Below are 21357 nucleotides of genomic sequence, written 5' to 3' on the forward strand. Positions count from 1 at the left end.
TTCAAAGCCCTTCCCCATTCCTAGAGAGTCTATTCAGAAAGGAAGAATGTCAAGTTCAATCCCAGTATTGTTTCTGCTCCAAGACGGAGAGGGGAGAGAAGGAAGGAAGGGGGGACATTTCATGGGGAATCGCTGCTTCTGATTAATCCACGCAGCACTAAGAGAAGGATTGCTTTGGAGGTCTGTGACCCAAAGCTGTGTTAGCCAATCCAACGGTTGAAAAGCACTCTTTTTACATCTGCTTCATAATAGTGGGTGAAGGTGACATTATCTAGATGATAGATAAGCACTCTGGTGATTCTTCTTCATGGTTTTCTGGCAGGTCTAGAGCCTCTGATTGACAAACAAACTGTAAACAGATAAGAACCTTGGCAGTTTTATAAGAGTATACATTTAACGTAGATGGAACAAATGATGAAGTTCATTTGGAATATACAGGAAATAAAAATAAACAAATTTAAGGAACCGCAGAAAGAGGGGGAAGGAAGTTGAGTTTTTAAACATTAAACTGGTTGCAAAATTATTGAAATTTTTTTTTTTAAAGTCCAGCACCTCCGACCTGGACTCCCATGGGCTTCAGAACTAGTGAACGACATGGGGAACGGTGGACTTGCGGCTGTTGATATTGCTAAATGATCAATCCCCTACAGGATGTGATAGTGGAGAACAAAAGAAGGGAAGACTCCTTTCATTGCCTTCTTAAAGGGATCACTGGTTACCTTTCAAAACACACACACGGGACACGCATGAGGCAAGGTGAGGCGAGGACCTCGGGTCATAGGATCCACAGAGGCAATAGATCCCAATGTGGATCTTTCTTCCCCCTTTGTCCCTGATATACGGTAGCTCTTCCCTCACCCCTTCTTACCTGGCAGGGTAGGGGGCGCAATTTTGGGGTCCACCTCGGGTACCAGAATGTCTAGGAATGTTGGCATCTCTCTCTATCTTTCTCTTTCACAGTATTTCAATGCAGCAACATAAGCATGTTATCAGGAAAGCAAACTTAAATCCGAGACCAGGGAGAAGAGTTGGTGGAAGAAGATTGGAAGAAATTTAAAGTTTATTTACAGAAACATTCTAAAATTAAGGAATGTTAGAAGGAGGCTGGAATGAAGCTATGTGACTTTAGCAGAAGTATTATAAAGGATTAAGTAAAAATAGATTATTAATGGATGAAAGGAGGGAAGGTAAAGTTACATTGTATCAGGATAAAAATTGGGAAGGATGGAAAGGATTTGTTGAAATAGTTAATTGAACTAGAATACAAAAAAGGGAGGTGTGAGGAGGTCGCTGAAACAAGTAAATGAAAGTTAATAACATTGAAAGTACTGGATGTGGTTTTTTAAATTGTTTTTGTTTTGTTTTTGTTATGTATATGTAGCATTTTTGGTTTTTTTGTATTGTATTGTATTGTTCTGATATGTTTAATTCTTTTTTTTTCTTTCTGTAATTTTTAAAATATTATTTTTTTAAAAAAAGGAAAGCAAACTTAAGCACAGGATGCCATATCAACTTAAATTCTCTCCCCCACCACATTTTATCGCTTACACATCACATTTGCATTGGGCCAGCTGTACTTATTTAACTGATTATTGAAAGATTTCGATTTGCACGGGAGAATTTCAGCGGGATGAAGCAAAGCTAAGGAAGTTTTCTTAACCTTCTGTTTTCCAGTTCCTCGAGGCTCCCCGGGCCTACATCTATGACTTTAGGTGATGTCTCCTCAATGTAATTGCTGAACTACAACCCGGAAAGCCATTGCACAGTTCTTCACAATGCATCTAGCTCCACCCCCCCCCCCCGCAACCAAATACAGTGGTACCTTGGTTGTCAAACCATTAAAAAACCAAGGTGCGGCTTCCGATTAGCTGCAGGAGCTTCCTGCACTCAGTAGGAAGCCGTGTCAGATGTTTGGCTTCCGAAAAACGTTTGCAAACCAGAACACTTACTTCCGGGTTTGCGGCGTCCGGGAGCTGATTTGTTCAGGAGCCAAGCCATTCAACCACCAAGGTACCACTGTAGGGCCTCTGTCTCCTGTAGCTGAAGTTCTACAAAATGACAACACCACAAAATCCCCACTTTGGCATGAAGCTTTCAGTGTGGAACTTTGGCCGGTCACTCACTATCCGTAGCCGAATCACCTACCTTCCTGGGCTGTTGTAAAGAAATAATGGGCGGAGGTGACTGAACGCCTTGGAAGAAAGGGCAGAATAAAGGTTCGTTTAATTCATTCAATGATACTCTCTCCTAAACATTGGTTTGCTCCTATTGAATATTGAGGCTGAGATGTCTTGCTATAAAAAGGGGGTGAAGCATGGAGATATAGGCTGAAGCATCCAGAGCAGGGGTCAGCAAACTTTACCAGCAGGGGGCCGGTCCACTGTCGCTTAGACCTTGTGGGGGGCCGGACTATATTTTGAAAATAAAAAAATAAAAATGAATGAATTCCTATGTTCCACAAATAATCCAGAGATGCATTTTAAATAAAAGGACACATTCTACTCATGTAAAAACACGCTGATTCCCGGACCTTCCACGGGCCGGATTTAGGCGGCGATTGGGCCGGATCCAGCCCCCGGGCCTTAGTTTGCCTACCCATGATCTAGAGGGTTACCAAGAAATCCGCACAATGTCTTTGCCACATAAAACCTGTCAACTTTACCTGTGCGTTGGAAGGAACCCAAGGGCTTGTTCAATCCATCACTGACCACCTGACTGTAATCCTGGGAAGATGGACACACATCAAGCAAGCTGCTTAGGAGGTGCAGGGTCATTCCTCGTCTAGATGTAATCGCTCACAATACAGGGTAAAGCATACTGCTGGGAAAAGTCCAAGCTTACTAAAGCTGAGTTGAAAGTCAGGGCATACTGCCCTCTCATGGCCTTCTTCTGTACTACAGTCAGAAATCAGGGTACTGAAATGGTCTCCACATTAACAGTGAAAATATTGTCATAGAACTCCATGGTGCTGTCTGGAGGGCAGAAATCAGAGACCCCAAGACCCTCTGCACAGGTGCAAAATATATCATACCAGGATCCTGTTCTACTTCCTTAAAAACAATGTACTGTTTTCATAATCTCTCTCTCTGCAATGCCTGCAATATCGTTTTCTTTATCTAACTTGATTGCTGTACAGCGGAAACACGGTTTTCGAACTTCTGAAATGTTAAAAAATCAAGAATCGAAGGGCTGTCAACAAGATCAATGGGGAAAATTGAGAAAAGTGCCTCAGAAGCCGTTCGACTTCCGAGGCGCCTTCAAAAACGGATGCATTCACTTCCGGGTTTTTGGTGTTCGGCTTCTGAAATGTTTGGCTTCTGAGACACTCAGTTTGACTGTACTAGAAATATTGTTTCTTGTTCTCTGTACTCATAAGCACTTTCCATACTTTTCACAATTGTCTATCCCCCCACTTGAGATGCAGACAGATGTACACTATTCTGCTCGGGTCATAAGTTGCCACAGCATATATTTAAAGCATTCACATAGCATTTTTAAAAGTCTTGGATTTCACCCTGGTACTTGCTAGTCGAAAGATACCACTTCTGGCAACCTGGAAGTCATCTGCGAGGGTGCGTCTTCTTAAAAACAAATTCAATTGCAGTCCACACAATTGCTTCAAATGCATTGGGTGTTGTGACTAGAACATAGGGGTGTCTGTGTGCCTAGAATGATGGCCCAACTCCCCAAGTTCATTACCGGTCAGAGATAAATGAGCCGAGGCAGAAATCCAGTGAAAGCAAGGTTGGTTTTCATTCTCTGTTGCAACAGAGTCCTCCTATCCACTTGTCAGGAGGTGAACGACCCGGAAGAAAGTAGAACTCCTCTTAAAGGTTTGCATTTTGGCCTGGATTTTCCAGTCATGTTTTTCTTATTACCATTGTATGGAATAAAAGGTAAAGGGACCCCTGACCATTAGGTCCAGTCGCTGACGACTCTGGGGTTGCACGCTCATCTCGCTCTATAGGCCGAGGGAGCCGGCGTTTGTCCGCAGACAGCTTCTGGGTCATGTGGCCAGCATGACTAAGCCGCTTCTGGCGAACCAGAGCAGCGCACGGAAACGCTGTTTACCTTCCTGCCGGAGTGGTACCTATTTATCTACTTGCACTTTGACATGCTTTCGAACTGCTAGGCTGGCAGAAGCAGGGACCGAGCAACGGGAGCTCACCCCGTTGGGGGGATTCAAACCACTGAGCTTCTGATCGGCAAGCCCTGGGCTCTGTGGTTTAGAGCTAAACATGTTTTTTCAAGGTCTCATAATTTTGTGAAGTCTTGCTATTACTCAGTCTCTTCACATTTTATCATGTGAGACTTAAGTAGCGTTCAATACTTGCCAAGCCAATCTTGTAGCAAGGGAGAACTTCCTTTAGAAAGGAGAGCATTACAAGGTTGCTGTCTGCCTCAGAGTACTTCTCTCTGCCCCGCACCCCTTTAACAAAAAGGAGAGCAATAATACATTCCAACGTTCTGGCTTTTTATTCTCTAGGGCAAGCAGCTATTCAGAGTATTTCCTGGACAGCTGATGCCTGTTCGAAGCCTGATTCAAGTGTTTTGCAACACTTCCCTACCATCAAGCCACTGCAAAAGGAAAAATGCAAGACTATAGTTTTAGTAAGTTGAGAGAAACCCAACTAATCTTTCGGCGGTGGCGGCAGGGATTACACAGGATTGACAACACTCTAATAGTCAAGATCAGGCACTAGGCAGGAAATACAGTGGTACCTCGGGTTAAGTACTTAATTCGTTCTGAAGGTCTGTTCTTAACCTGAAACTGTTCTTAACCTAAAGCACCACTTTAGCTAATGGGGCCTCCTGCTGCCGCCGTGCCGCTGGAGCACGATTTCTGTTCTCATCCTGAAGCAAAGTTCTTAACCCCAGGTAATATTTCTGGGTTAGCGGAGTCTGTAACCTGAAGCGTATGTAACCAGAGGTACCACTGTATAATGAACTTGTTGCCTAACGAAGAATTATAGACCCAGGCTAACACTCAGGAAGTGATCCCCACAGCTCACAGCTATATCACAAACTCTGAAGCTCTGCTGGGTTTAACAAGAGGTTGACTGTTGACTAAAGGATAGAGCCTCACAGGATATAAACAGCCATTATATTAAAAACACAAGCACAACATTTATCCCCCAAAAGCTCATTTCCACCCAGGAAATTCCTTCAATCAACGAAGCCCTTCAACTAATTCGTTGTGCTAGCAGAAGCCAGTGCCAGTCCCACTAGAACAACAGGACAGAGTGCTTTCCCCAGTTTCCATCCATGTTGATCTGTGAAGATTAGCCAGTACCCATTTCACATTTAAAGGGTTTTCTCCAGAGAAGCCAGCAGATGGCCATTTCAGCTTCGGGAAAAGGCAAGGTGCAGAAGTTACTTGCCTGTAACCAGTGTTTGAAACTCCCATTGTTCTTGGCGCATTTTGCAACAGGAAACTTCATGAAGGTGAGCAAATTCAGAGCTCTGGGCATGTGCCTTAATCGTAAAACTGCAGAGTAGAAGGAAAGAAGGACCTTTTTCTGCCTCCTTACTTCCAGCTACTCTCTGAAGACTGGAGAAGAAACCCTCTTAAGATTATTAGGAGGGTGGGGCAGGGGAGGGACTAGACCATGTGAAAAGTGAACATATTTTAGTTGCAGTTCATTCATTTTCAGCTTTGTATTCTTGTTATAAAAAAGTACGCCTAGACATTGCATTGTTGGGCCCACAACCTACGTTTAAGTTGCCATTTAGCTCCTAGCTTTCATATCTCCATTTCTAGCACTGCCTGTAGCTATAGCTCAAGTAGCTTTAAAAAGGTAAAGGGACCCCTGACCGTTAGGTCCAGTCGTGGCCGACTCTGGAGTTGCGGCGCTCATTTCGCTTTATTGGCCGAGGGAGCCGGCGTACAGCTTCTGGGTCATGTGGCCAGCATGACTAAGCTGCTTCTGGTGAACCAGAGCAGCGCACGGAAACGCCGTTTACCTTCCTGCTGGAGCGGTACCTATTTATCTACTTGCACTCTGACGTGCTTTCAAACTGCTAGGTTGGCGGGAGCTCACCCCATCCCGGGGATTCGAACCGCCGACCTTCTGATCGGTAAGTCCTAGGCTCTGTGGTTTAACCCACAGCGCCAAAAGTGCACTTTATATTTACTATCAGAACAATGCCAGATGCTGTTCTTACCAAGGAACAGTCTTTGGGGTCACTATAGCTAAGAGGCAGATGAGAACAGGTGGAGCTAGTCAGGTAGGATCCAGCCAGCAGCAAGGCAGGGACAAAGGTGAGCATCCTTTTCCACCAGCTATCGCTATTCTAAGTGTGTTATCTAGAACAGCACGCAACCAAACTCCTTTAACAAGTTTAGTACTGGAGACAGATGGTGACAAAAGCAAAAACGATCACTTTGCTTCTCCTAAAGAGCCTGCCCCTTGTGGGAAGAGGAGGAGTAATCCAACCATCGCATTGCTCCCTACCTCTTTACACACCCATTTTTTCATTTCAATTTTTAAAAAACCGTTTCATCATGCTTTCAAATTGTCTCTTTTGTTGCATGCTTTATTTTCCCAACTGAATTGTTACTGCGTCTTTTAATCATTGTATTTTATAGTTCAACAGCTACAGACACTATTTTGCGTCTTCAAAGAAGAGATTAACAACTTTGCTTATATGCAGATACCAGTTTATTAAGTTTGAACAAGAACTCTTTAAAAAATGTATTTGGAAGGCTTTGACCTGAAAGCCAAGGAAGCACAAACTCCATTGAGATGGCTATGTTGCCAGGATATGACTACATCCCTTGTGCTCTGTGTGCATGTGTGTTTAGCAGGCTTGGGAGGTTATCGGGAAGTTCAGATCCCACATGCTGTTTTTAAAGTCTTCCAAATACCATATGGAGCAGCCTAAATCCCAGCAAATCCTTCGCTGCTGAAGGTTAGTTCAAAGAAACAGAACTGAAGAATTTACAATTATACAAAAAAACAGGTAGAGGAAGACAGTTGGCCAGTTCACAAGGCATAAACACCCTGCCATGAACTGTTCAAGTACATTTCAGTTGTAACGAAGTGCTACTTCACATTTCACGTAAAAAAAAGAAAGGCAGTAAAAAGAAGATGAAGGAGACAAAGACAGATTAGAGAGGTTGAATGCTGTGTCACACAGAACAGCTAGAAGTTGAACGCGTTGGAAGTGTCCTGAATCTGGAAATTGTATGCATCGGTGCTGGATTCCGGGACGACACTCTCATCTTCTCCTTCCTAAACAAGCAGAAGAAACTTCTAAGTATAATAATCAGTGTGCAGATACAGCAACCAATAAGATGGCTGGAGCCAGTTAGGAGCAAGGTCAGTGTGTCCATTAGCTTCAACCTGATTTAGTGCAAGCTGGCACATACAAACCTTTTTTAAAAAAGGTGCAAGATGGCCTTTGTATATCTGGCACGACCATTCCTCCTCTTTGCCACCCAATAGCTTTTTTTTGGTTTTTATTTACAGTGCAACAATTTAACAACCAGCAAAAACCCTACAGTAGTAAAAGTAAAAACAGGTAAAGGACCCCAGTCTAGTCAAAGGCGACTATGGGGTTGCAGCGCTCATCTTGCTTTTCAAGCCAAGGAAGCCGGCGTTTGTCCACAGACAGCTTTCCAGGTCATGTGGTAAGCATGACTAAACAGCTTCTGGCACAACAGAACATCATGATGGAAAACAGTGCACACGGAAATGCCGTTTATCTTCCCGCCACAGTGATACCTATTTATCTACTTGCACTGGCGTGCTTTCGAACTGCTAGGTTGGCAGGAGAAGGGACAGAGCAACGGGAGCTCACCCGGGATTCGAACCGCCGACCTTCCAATCAGCAAGCCCAAGAGGCTCAATGGATTAGACCACAGCACCATCCGAACACGCTTTAACCCCTGATCAGTAAGATGGAATCTCTTATATGGTACAACTGCCACTGTTTCACAACACTACAACTGCCACTTGGCCAGCTCAGAGCTTGCTCACCTCTGCTGAGAAATACTTTTCAATCAGGTTTGCCGCAGACTTGTACACCTGCTCGTTTTCATGGGACTGTAGAGCTTCAATCTTATCCAAGCCACCATACTCTTCAACCATGAGGCAAAGCTTTTCGGTCTCGCCTATCTTCTCAGCTGCCTGTCAGAAGAATATGTAACATTTGGTAGCACCGTTATCGATCCATCTGCAAACCCCATCCTCGATTCAAAGCCTTATAGTAAAGATAATGGCAGTTATGGAAAATACTGTGTATGACTATACGACCATAAGCAGAGGCGCTGGTGCAACTTTAACCATCATGGGCTTCCATGATGTAACAGTTAGAAGCAATTGCCCAATATTGCAGGATATTGTTGAGGCAGTTCCTTTTAGAAAGCAAATTATTGAGATTTCACACAGGTAAAATAACTTGAGACCTGCAGCTTCTGTTGGCCAATGTTCCTTTACACTCATACACACAGTGCTTTTTTCTGGGGGGACACAGGGGTACGCATACCCCTAAACATTTTTGTCCATTTACTGTATTTATTTTTCACAATTCGACCTATAAAATGGTGGTTTTTATTGTGTCAAAATAAGAGTATCCCTAAACATTTTTTAAAGAAAAAAAGCACTCTGTGTGTGTGTATAACACAATTTAGAATATTCATTTAAACAACCTTAAAATATCAATGACTTCCCTTATTCTCTTTCCATGGTTCATTTTGCATAACATAAATCACTGCATATTTTACATAAACTAAACCATTCAGTATTCCATCAAAACTTATTTATACTGTTGAATTTATCTTAATGTTGCCAACGTTATCAAATGCACACAATTCCCGCCCAGGCTTCTTTGGGTCAACTTACCGCAAATATATTATTAATGGCATCCAGGATCACTAGGATGGTTTTGCTATCCTTAACCACCAGAAGGTTCAACAGTGGTTCCACCACACCAGCCTGAACAAGGTATATGATCTGGCCAATTGTTCCACCACTTGTGAAGTTGGTCACAGCCCACACCGCTTCTTTTTGAGATTTGAAGTCTCCCTGTTTTAATACACACAAGAGTATTATTACACAAAGCTAGCAATGATGGTCAGGAAGAAGTCAAAGGGAGGTTTGGTCACAAGATACTTCATGTTGAAAAACTCAAGAAAAAATATCTGGGGAGGTGCTTACTAAAGTCAATGAAACCGTTTATAGCTAATTGTTACAGCTTCTGTTCAGCCCTTCAAAGTGCTTTCTAATAATAATTTTTTAAAAAACCACATTGATAGTTGTGAAGAGTTGCTTGGGCTTGTTCCAGTTCATGAATGTTACTATAGTTGAACAGAATGTGGCCAACGAATGCGCTTGAGGAAAGTTTTCTTTTAAAAATGCAGTATTAAAGCAATGGTATTTTTTTGGTATACTTTACTGTGTCCCAAGAGGGCCTTCCTTTTTTTGTTTTACCCTAAGCTGGGGGTCAACCAACCTGGTGCCCATGAATAAAATGGTACTCTTGTAATCTTCACCTTGTGCCCATGAAGATAGAGCCCCGCCCCCGCAGAACTTATCATTCTTCTTTCTTGAAAAATTACATAGGGCTAAAAGGAAGTTGAGAGAGTGATGCTCTTTCCTGTTACTTCTTTTAACCTCTGTGTGCTTTCCAAACCTCAGCCCAATTCTCTGGGATCTAACTGGCCCAAACAGCTTGGAAATGCAAATATTGGTCTCTGGGTTGGGTGAATGTGATGTAGAGGAGAGAAATAAGCAGAGGGTGTGGCACTCCTGGCGCATGCTTCAAAATGCACCAATAGGCTTCAAAAGGTTGGCAAACCCTACCCTTAAGTTGCTGGTTTCTCGCTTCCTCAAATGGCAAACAGGCATGGTGAAGCGTCCTATGGCACACCAGCTTGCATTTTCAGCCACCACCTCTGACAATTCTGGGAACTGTTTCTTATTTTTAAAAGCTTCAGACCTGTGGGCTTCCCCCCACCAAAGTTAAGGAGATTTTGTGTCCTCAAAAACAGGGCAGAAGCTTATGAAAGTCATTCAGTTTTCTATTTTAACATTAACGGTAGTAGAGGTTGCATTTGACCGAAGCTGATGGTTGGCCATGGAAGAGTGTGCCTTTCGGGGTGAAGTCAAACTGTTGGAAGGTAACAGCGCCTCTAGTGTTAAATTTCAGTGAGCCCACGCTGACTCAGAGAATATATACCGTATTTTTCGCTCTATAGGACGAACTTTTTCCCCTCCAAAAATTAAGGGGAAATGTGTGTGCGTCCTATGGAGCGAATGCAGGCTCCGAGGCTTCAGCGATAGCAATGCGAAGCCTCCGAAGCTTTGCTATCGCTGAAGCCTGGAGAGCAAGACTCTCCTGGCTTCAGCAGAGAGGGAGAGCTGTGCAGCGCCCCTTCGGCCAAGCAGGAGAAATGGAAGGGGCTCCGTTTCTCCTGCCGCTTTGCTGAAGGGGCGCTGAGCAGAGAGGGGGAGAATTTTATTTCCTTGTTCTCCCCCTCTAAAACAAGGTGCATCCTATAGAGCGAAAAATACGTCACCTTCCACTCTATGAGCATGAAATTTTAAAAAGCAGTGTTCGTCTGCGGCAGAAATGGCACATGTGGGGGGGGGGATAAGATTTAGGTTCCTTCTTTTACCTTTGTCAGGATGCCAACGAGATATTGGACAAGCCCGTGGTCCACAACCTTCTGGATCTGGTCCTGCCGGCCGGCCGTGATGTTAGACATGGTCCAGGCTGCTTCTTTCTGGATGTTGTTTTTGTGGTGAGTAAGCAGGCTGGGGAAGACAGCGAGTGCTCCCGAATCTATTACAATCTGTGTCTGTTCATCAGTTCCCGTGACAATGTTTCCTATGGCTCTTAATGAAGGCGTCTGGGTGGGTGGGGGAATGGTTTAAAGCCATTTGAGAAGCATATTCATAAACCACACATATTAAGCTAGCTATATCATACTATTAAAGAGAGGAATCAAAGGGTGACACTGCCTAATTCAGTGTTCACAGATAGCGGTCAGTCTCCAGCTGGCTAGGGAACCACTACATGACAAGCATCCATTTGGCACCAGCATCAGATCAACACATGATGGAGACAACCTAAATGGATCTTTTGAAAGAGTTTCTTACTGTGTGCAGTATATAGATCTAGCTTTTAGCAGACCCTTGGCTATTATATTAAGGGTCCTATTAATTATTAATAAAATAATAATAATAATAATAATAATAATAATAATAATAGGCATTACTGTACAGCTGTTTATTTCAGTGCCTAAAACACAAACAATAAGTCGCACATTTCTGACGTGGTATCATGCAAAGCACTTAACAAGACAACACTTTTTTTTTTTTAAGCGCCTTGCTCCTGCTACAATTATGCACTCCTCCTGATGAGGCACATTCTTTGGATGCATTTCGAGGCAGCGTTCTGTGAAAATGTCACCATGCAAAGGGAGGACCAGGAACTCTTCGAACTGGGCCCCAAATTGCTAAAAATGGGCATCAACCCAGAGCACGTTCACCTGTACGGATGGCTGAGCAGCCTGGAATTTTAGTCATCCATTATTGGGGAAGGGGTGTGTGTCCTGAAATATTTCTAAAGTATATTATTTTATTATTTCATATATTATTTTAAAAGTATGAATTGCTTGCATGGAATGGGCATCGTGGCTGATCCCATGCCATACAAATTCTAAGGGCCCTATTATATACTGTAAAGTGGCCTAGGTGTGCCCAGAGGGGAAAAAAAATCAAAGGAGTCCTTTCGTCATGGCTGTCAAAGTGCGAGGAAAGGGACCCAAACATGTCGCAGAGCCTTCCTCGATGTGCTTGCACCATGAATGAATGAGATATCCATTGATGCAAGCTGTGTGGCTTGGACAACTGCCCTGTATTACAGATTTTTCCCTTTTATCCAGATTCTGGGTGCCGACTTATAGTCTATTTTCCCAGTATCTAGCACGAACGCCACTCAGGAGAACTAAAGAGTGTCAGTCACCACGTTCAGAAGAGCCAAAAGGGCGGTGCATTTTGGCCTCTGCCACCAGTCGTGAGACTTAAGGGAGGCTGCAATCCCTGCATCCCTGGAAGAGAGAAGACAACCTGGCTCCATTCATCAGTCACAGAAGAAACACATGTTCTTCAACTCTTGCTCTCTCCCCATTCCTTGAGTTTTTCTGCTGTGTTTATTAAGATTGTGAGCCTGGGAGGGGGCAGGGATTGTTCAAGATTTTAACAGCACACAGAAAATGCTAGGCACTTTATAAGCGTTAAACAAAGCATGGTCTATTGCTGATGCTTATAAGCACAGAAAAAAAATTAGTCCTACCCGGTGCTAGACAGAGGAAATTAAATTATGTGTTATTGCAACTCCCTGCCCTGGCAGTTAGTGTAGCTGTACTTAACAGTTCCTGTAGTTTGAGGTGCATTAGAAGTGCAACCTAACCAAGTCTAGTTGGACGTAAATCCTGCTGCATTCAATGGGGCTTACTCCCAGGGAAGTAACCTTTTTTTTACTTCTAGGTAAGTGGGCTTTAGGGACGCGGGTGGCACTGTGGGTTAAACCACAGAGCCTAGGGCTTGCCAATCACAAGGTCGGCGGTTCGAATCCCCGTGACGGGGTGAGCTCCCGTTGCTCGGTCCCTGTTCCTGCCAACTTAGCAGTTCGAAAGCACGTCAAAGTGCAAGTATATAAATAGGTACCGCTCTGGTGGGAAGGTAAACGGCGTTTCCATGCGCTGCTCTGGTTCGCCAGAAGCGGTTTAGTCATGCTGGCCACATGACCCGGAAGCTGTACACCGGCTCCCTTGGCCAATAAAGCGAGATGAGCGCCGCAAGCCCAGAGTCAGCCACGACTGGACCTAATGGTCAGGGGTTCCTTTACCTTTTAAGTAGGCTTTGGACTGCAGCTGTACTAACTGAAAAGATTCCAGGTCATAGCGTATTGGAGCAAAGCTTAACATTAAAAAGGACGCATTCCTAAGGAACAATGTGCTGTTTGTGCTGAAGATAGCTGCTTGTGATTAAAAGCAACGATCTAGTCAGATCAGCCCAATAAAGCAGGGTTTCTTAACCCTGCCAAACCTTCATTCATATGTTCTTGTTGTATCCAGCTTACCATTATGGGAATTTCTCCACATCCCAGGAGCTTCACCAGCTGCGGCACGAGCCCTGTTTTCACCACCACTTCAATCCTGTCATTCGAGCCATCCGTCAAGTAAGAAATAGCCCAGCACGTATCTGCCAAGACTTCATGGTCATGGTGGTGCAGCAAGCGAACCAAAGTGGGAAGGATCTGTTCAATAGCTTCTATGGGCGGCGCAGGGTTCTTGTTTCGGCAGAGGTTTGACAGAGTCCAGGTTACGTTGCGCAGGTAGCCAAGCTGAAAGCAATCACGAAGTTGATTTGTTAGCGCTGCTGTTGCTTTAACACAGAAGTGCCTGGCAGCCAAATTGCCGCCGCAACGCTCCAACACTTACAGCGATAGAGGAGAGATCAGGTACAGCAAGCAGAGCCAAAAGCGGTTCGAGGGCGCCATATTTAATGACCAGGTCTCTGTAGGCGGAACCATCACCTGAAGGTAGAGATTGAGATCAAATGTTAAGATACACACCACCACGATATTTAAATTGTACACAGCCATGATTATTTTCTTTTGAGTCTGTACTTTGTAAATAAAACGTTGACAGAAGAAACCCACAGGGAAGCGCTGGCATAGGACAACTTGGGCACAGTTAAAGCATTAAACCCACAATGCAACAGATGCTGGCCATCAGATGCCACCATATAGGAGTTTCTCAACATCAAAAACGGCACAATTGGATAAGGCCCTATACATCAGCACAGAGATTATCTTCAGGTTGCTGCAATTCAGCCTGCAGAATCCCTGCATTAAGCACCCCCATGCTGAAGAGTGCCCAGATCAAAGACGTACTAAACAACCGTAGCCTGAGTTTATGGAGCAGCATGGATGACCAAAAGGACCGTGTTTTCTCCACCTGTCCCTTCAAGTGCTTTCCACACTCACCCTTCCCCATTACACCTCAATTCCTGTCAATAAACACGGGATTTCTTGAGAAACTTTCACAGAATTATTCAACAACGCAAAAGTTTCCTTGGTTACTGACTGAACAGCTTTCAGATCTCAAAGTTAAGGCCGTTGGAGTAGAATTTCTTTATGGTCAAAATATCAGCTTCAACCATAAAGTGACATGCTTTAATCAATGTAAATAGGAAATTGCCAACTAATAACAATAATAATAAATTTTTTAATTCATATCCCACCCATCTTGCTGGGTTTCCCCAACCACTCTGGGCAGCTTACAACATACAGTACAGTGGTACCTTGGTTCCTGAATGGCTTACTTGTCGAACCAATCAGCTCCTGAACGCCGCAACCTTGGAAGTAAGTGTTCCGGTTTGCGAACGTTTTTTGGAAGCAGAATGTCCGATGCGGCTTCCGATTTGAGTGCAGGAAGCTCCTGCAGCAAATTGGAAGCCACACCTTGGTTTTCAAACTGTTTCGGGAGTCAAACGGACTCCCAGAACTGATTAAGTTCGAGAACCAAGGTTCCACTATATATAAAAACACAACAAAGCATCAAACGTTAAAAAGCAAAATATCCTATACTAGCAACAAATAGAAACCAATAAAACAATACTAAATATTGTTTAACATTTAAATATTGTTTAAGAGTGCATGCCCGAGAAAGCAATGTGGGGGATTTCTAGATCTGACTAACAAATGACGTAATTTCTAGCTTTGATGACGTTGTGTCCTGATGGTACCATATCCAGTTTCAAGTGCACGATTTCAAGTGTATCATCCATTTCCACATTTTGCATACACGTTTAGAGTACACATAGACAAAGTAATCCACAGAATATATATATAGAGAGAGAGCGCGCGGGCGCTCAGTAGTATTGGCCCACCTGCAATATTTCCTAAAGCCCACACAGCTTGCTCACTGATGTGCATATGGGGGGAAGCCAGCAAGGAAATAAAGGCAGGTATTGCTCCACCATCTACGACAGCTTTTGTCTGCTCTGATGTGCCGGAGGCAATGTTGGTCAAGGCCCAAGCAGATTCAAACTGAATCGGGCTGCAATCTACTCTTCCCAAGAAGGTCACAAGCTTTGAGATCAAGCCAGCTCTGATTATCTGGTCTATAGGGGGCTGCTTTTCTCGGGATAGGAGCTTCCTACGAGAAAGAATAAAGCAAGTTGGTTTCACTCATCAACATTTTACAGACAGTCCTCAAATCCATTATAAGCTGATAGTCAGCCCTTGTTGCATGCTATGCACAACTAGCACCCCACCTAGAAATGGTGCCCATTAGTCTAGCAGGGTTTCATGAAATAAATTGCCATTTTCTGTCAACTCCTGCACATGGGCTTAAAACACCCCAACTTCAATTACAAAATCCGCAGATTGTTTTGGCACCAGGTTTTTTTGGGGGGGAATTCCTACATGAGAACTGATATTTTCCAGGAATAGGCGGTGTGACTGAATGCACAGTTCCAGAAGTGATTCCCCAGCTCCCAATGACTCACAATTAATGCCTTCTCATAATCACACTGTACCATCAGCCTGGTTCATAGCTATGTGAACGTATTAGCCTGGACTGAAGAAGACTTAATAGGCATCACAGTGACAGATGCTTGCCCGAAGCACCCCAGATGGGGATCTGCACCATAACATTTTAGCAGTTAAATTATCTTTATCACTTTTATTGTTAGCCACTTTTGGAACTACAAGACAAGGAGCTGAGGTCAGCCTCTGACGTGCATTCACATTCAGACTTGTGCCGTTTAGCTTTGGTTAGGTCCATCCTCCAACAAAGGCACTCAACTATTTAATGTTTAGGGGAAGACATGGCAAATAAGTAATAATATTTTTTTTTAATTTATACCCCACCCATCTGGCTGGGTTTTCCCAGCCACTCTGGGCGGCTAGATGGTAAGATGTTTAGGTAAGACAAGAACATTATGTTAGAGAAAGCTTGCCCACTCTCTTCAGTGCTGAGAACTGTAAAATGCCAGCAATTCACTGCAAATATTAGTTTCAGAACCTCAAATTATAATCGAAGTCACAGCTCTTATTGCAAGTAGTCAGGGTGCAAGGAACAAGGATGTCTCTGTATGTTTACCTGGCAGCCTGTGTTGCCTGCAGCTGGCATTCCACATTATTGCTGTTGATGCCTTTAACTATTTCTTCAACAGACCAGTGGACAGTGGCCTGCAAAAGAAAATTCAAGTTATAAACACCTATGCATTAAGTTTCTTTGCCAATTACCAATACCCCAGAGCAAAATCATTGGCAACATACAAATTACTTGTGAAAGCTTTTGTATGTATGCCTTCTGCATTTCTGATTTCTATTCTTTCCTGACAAAAAAAGTCAGAATTCCTTCCAACACTCCAGATGGTTTTCCAATATAGACAATGCTCAAATTAAATTTTGTCCCTAAAAGAAAAGGAAGATTTAAGCCACGTGTGTGGCTACTCTTTATTCAAATACTAGAACCAATTATTTTCTTTATGCTGCATAAATAGCAAAGGAATGTAGAATCTGGAGTTTTGATCCTTGGAATCAGGGAATGAATATTGCCTGAAAATCTGAAGAGTTGCTGCTGGTCAAGTCAGAAAATAAAGAGGTAGGTGGACTCAGTAGAAAGAAGCTCCCGACGGGTAATATCCAGTGATGGCAGGTTGCTGCTGAAATGAAATTGTTTAGGGCGGGAGGAAGATAATCAGCAATCCCCACTTGCCCTGCAACTACCCAAATATCTTTTAATTCTGGTCCAGAGGTTCTCCCCAACCCTCCAGAACAGATTTAAGGTGGACAATGAAATAAATAATCAGCTGAGAGATTCCATTCTATTAGCAGGCAGTCTCCACTGGTGCTACCTATGTTCTTAAGATTTTTTTTTTTTTTTAAAAAAAGACACCCGTATAGCCAGAAAGGGAGCCAGAGGAGCCTCTAGACTCATTGCTTACTTGATTGTTCCGGTTGTTCTCCTGTAGAGGGGATGTGGCATCGTCAGGAAAAGTGCTAACATTTCTTCTTTTAAGCATCTGATCATCTTTTTTGGCTTTCCTCAGCTCCACGTTGACTTCCACCCGCCGCCTCCTCATTTCCTGGTGAAAAAGCAACCTTTTAAAAAACCGAACTGCATTTTTGGGCACACAAACAAAACAAAAAACTAATGACAGTCAGGTTTACTCACATTAGAATCCTTTCCCTTATTCTTGAACCTGTTGAGACGGGCAGCATTCTCATTGGCAGACATCTCGATATAGGCAAGATTTCAAATCTGCAAAGAGATTTTTGAGTTTATTTGTTTATGGCACTGATATATTGCCTTTCCGGCAAGGCACCCAAGGAAGTTTATGTTTTATGTCATTTATCTGTTATTTCAATATTGTAAAGCCTGTGGAGTTGTTAAAGGTATCGCCACCTGTTCAAGAACATGAACTACTCTTCACCCAACTCAAATAAGACTAATCTACTTAAAGAGGATAGAATCAAATATGACCAGGAGCTAGTCCTACTGAGCTCAGTGGCTCTCAACTCCAAGACAGTGTCCTTCAGATTACAGCCGTGGGAGCCTGCAAAACACTTAACACCAGAAGGAGAATAAAGTTGGGTTGACATATGTCCTCTTTTTCCAGGACACATCCTCTTTTTTCATGGGTATTTAAAATGAGAACAGTCATAGTGACCCATAGTTAAAAATGTGTCCCTTTTTTTGCTCTTCAAAATATGGCAACCCTAGAATAAGGTATATTCTGTTTTGTTAAGCTTCAGTTAACTTCCCCGTACAAGTTTGCCCCCCCCCCCTTCATTCAGGCACCCTCAAGATTTGAAATAACTACAAAATGTATGGCATTCCTGTGACGCTGTGTCAGTTATTACAGCTGCAGTCTTAGGAACTATTTACTGGGAGCAAGTTCCATTAAACTCAGTGGTGCTTACTTCCGAGTAAACAAGAATGGGTACTCACTTTCAAATTCTCCTTCCTTGGAGGAAAAAGGAAGGAACGAAAAAGTGACACGTAAGAGTTAACCCTTGGGGCTTTAACAATAGAATGGACAGCTTTGCTACAGTTGGGACCTCAACACTCCAATTCAGGATTTGAAAGCCAAGCTTCCTTAAGTCCTCAAGGACCTCATATTTTCATGATCACTTTCACATTTCCCTGAGATGCAATCCTACTGGTTGTTACTTATTAATAGGAAAGTCCCGGACCGGGTGTCCCTCCCTCCTGTTCTTACTCACACTGTTCAAAACTCCCATTGTTCTAGGCACATTTTACGACAGGGAATTTCATTAGCGAGTTTCTGAGTTCTGGGCGCAGTACTGCACCTAAGATTTCAAATTAAAACTGCCTAGTGAAAGGAAAGGAGGAACTTTTTTCTGCCTCCCCACTTCCAGCTACTCTCCGAAGACTGGAGAAGAGACCCTCTTAAGAATATTAGGGGGCGTGGGCAGGGGAAGGATTAGACCATATGGAAAACGAACACAATATTTTAGTTGCAGTTCATTCGTTTTCAGCTTTGTATTCTTGTTATTAAAAAGTGTGCCTGGACATTACGTTGTTGCGCCCATAACCTCGGTTTAAGGTGCTCTTTAGCTCCTAGCTTTCATATTATTGCAACTGCAAGTGAACCGTTTTAAGCCTGATTCAAGTGCAACATACAACGCGACGCTAGATGGCGATGGCTAGCATTATGGAAAATTCAATGCGCTTTTTAAAAAGCGCTTTAAAAAAAGCGTTTTCAGATTCTTTTTCCGTGTGTGTAGATCCCACCTCAGTTTCTAACACTCCTTACACCCTTTCTTAAACCTCTCCTGCCCCAGCTCCCCTTTAAGCGAACACGTGCGAGAGAGAAAGAGAAGGTATCCATTTCTCCACCAGGAAAGGACGGACTCAGCTGCCTAAACGGCTCTGGCTCGAGTCACTTTGACTCGCCGAGCGTCTCTAATAATAATAATAATAAAAACAATTTTTATTTATACCCCGCCATCCCCAGCCAAGGCCGGGCTCAGGGCGGCTAACAAACAACAATAAAAACAAGTTGAATGAATACAACTTAAAAACCAAGATTAAAACACAACATTGAAAAGCAGCCTCATCAACAGGAGGAGAAAAGGAAAAAGAAAACCTTCTCTTGAGCCGAGCCAGAGCAGCTTATGGGGGACCACCCACAAAGCATCCCTCCCACCCACCCGCCACGTCGCCCTCGAGATTCCAGAGTCGCGGCACGAAAGGAAAAAGGACCGCGGAGGGAGGAGGAAAGGGCAAACCCCAGTTCGGATAAGCGAGCAAGTGAGCGGGAAAAGAAGGTGGGGAGGAGAAAAAGCAAAAGAGTCCACTTCGGTCCCCTCCCCCTAAAAACCTTCCAGAGGCGTCTCCCTCTTCTCCAAATGCCCTATAAAAGGTGGGCCCATACGCATTTCCCCCAATTTGGGTCCCTCCAGGGCACTGTCGGGGGTTTCCCCTACCCGAAAAAGGAGCCCCGGCTTCGTCGCGTCGCAGCAGCAGCAGCAAGCACCACCCGATACGGCCTCTCGCTCCACGACTATTAATACTCCGCCCACCGCGGTGCGCAATTTGAACTTCCCTGCGCCTTCGCTCTCTCATTGGTGCGTTCGAGCCAAGTCGGCACGCTCATTGGTCCATTTGAAAATAAGGACGCGCTCCGAGCTCGCGCTCGCTCCTGAAAGGAGGAGGAGGAGGAGGGGAGGGAACGTCCCCGCCGGTGCCAAGACCTCGCGAGAGCTGTTAAGAAAACCGGGTCGCGAGACTACACGCCCCAGCATTCAGCGCGGCTGCTTAGTGCTTTTTTTGAATGAATCCGAGCCGGATTCGGATCGGGAAGGGAGGGCGGGATTGAGGAATCGTTAGCCGCTCCCAGGGCAACTGGTGAAGCTCCAAATATCACGGACTGCCATTGTTGTATCTCCTTTCCTTTCAGCTCTCACCTTACCATTTTCTCCATTTTATACCTGCCAGCTAAGTCTTCATGCAGCTGAAGTGGGTTTGAGTCAACAAAACTTATAATAAATCTCTTTAGTCTCTAAGGTGCCGTAAGACTCCGCCTACCCCCCCCCCCCACGGTGGTTGTTATCAAGAGGTAGTGCTATTCAGATTTGGCTGTGTCATAACCTCTGATATATGAGAGGAGTAGCAGGCAGCTCTGCATTGCAAAGAGGAACCCATACAGCATGTACTTCAAAATAATAATAATAATCATAATAATATCTATTTTGAATCAGGGTTAGAAAGCAAAAAGATTTCAAATGCACATTTGTTAGATCAGGACAGACCCTTGGAAATGCATAGAGCACCTTCACTGATGGGGTTTTGTTATTGTTGTTTAGTCGTGTCCGACTCTTCGTGACCCCATGGACCAGAGCACGCCAGGCACTCCTGTCTTCCACTGCCTCCCGCAGTTTGGTCAAACTCATGCTAGTAACTTCGAGAACACTGTCCAACCATCTCGTCCTCTGTCATCCCCTTCTCCTTGTTCCCTCCATCTTTCCCAACATCAGGGAGTTTTCTCCTCTCATGAGGTGGCCAAAGTATTGGAGCCTCAGCTTCACGATCTGTCCTTCCAGTGAGCACTCAGGGCTAATTTTCTTCAGAATGGATAGGTTTGATCTTCTTGCAGTCCATGCGCCTCTCAAGAGTCTCCTCCAGCACCATAATTCAAAAGCATCAATTCTTCTGCGATCAGCCTTCTTTATGGTCCAGCTCTCGCTTTCATACATCACTAACGTAGTAGGAAAGTATGATGCGTCATATGAACCATGGAAGGAGAAGAAGGGAAGTCCTTGGGTGCTTTAAAGTTTGTAAAACATTTTGATTTGAAGTGGAGAAAAAGGAAAACTCATACTGTACACACACACACACACACACACACACACCCTGCAACAGTTCTCACAGTGGCCAAGCAGGTAAAAGGTCTGCAAAAAATGTGCAACAGGAGCACTCTGTCCACCTGTGATTCCCATAAACTGGTGTACAGAAGCATAGTGTCTCTGAAAGTGGAGGTAGACATAGCAGTTGCGGCTAGTAGTCATTGAAAGTCTTAACCTACCTTAATTTGTCTAATCCTCTTTGAAAAGCCATCCAAGTTGGTGGCCCCCACTTCGCTTTGTGGGAGCAAGTTTAACATAAATTAGCTGCATGAAGAAGCATTTTCCTTTGACCTGAATCTTCCAACATTCAGCTTTACTGGATGTTAGAAGGGAGAGAAAATGTTTCTTGATCCACTTTTTCCATGCATGGCACGCCTAATTTTATAAACGTCTATTACATCACGCCTTGCTTGCTTTTATTCTATACTAAAAAGTCCTAAATGCTGTGACCTTTCC

General features: G+C 43.9%; 1 protein-coding gene across 1 annotated transcript; it reads right to left on the reverse strand.

The window, feature by feature from the left end:
• Positions 1-6639: 6639 nt before the first annotated feature.
• Positions 6640-19633, reverse strand: KPNA2 (karyopherin subunit alpha 2). The gene is made up of 11 exons (XM_081849757.1): positions 19483-19633; positions 17204-17290; positions 16974-17114; positions 16124-16212; positions 14907-15175; positions 13454-13548; positions 13093-13356; positions 10622-10855; positions 8847-9029; positions 7983-8132; positions 6640-7235 (listed from the first exon to the last, which is right to left on the reverse strand). Exons 2-11 carry the CDS (start codon positions 17264-17266, stop codon positions 7146-7148), a joined length of 1578 nt encoding a protein of 525 aa, XP_081705883.1. The 5' UTR covers positions 17267-17290; positions 19483-19633; the 3' UTR covers positions 6640-7145.
• Between the last annotated feature and the right edge of the window lie 1724 nt (positions 19634-21357).

This window comes from Podarcis erhardii, assembly GCF_964252035.2.
Source record: "Podarcis erhardii genome assembly, chromosome: 2".
Classification (NCBI taxonomy): Eukaryota; Metazoa; Chordata; class Lepidosauria; order Squamata; family Lacertidae; genus Podarcis; species Podarcis erhardii.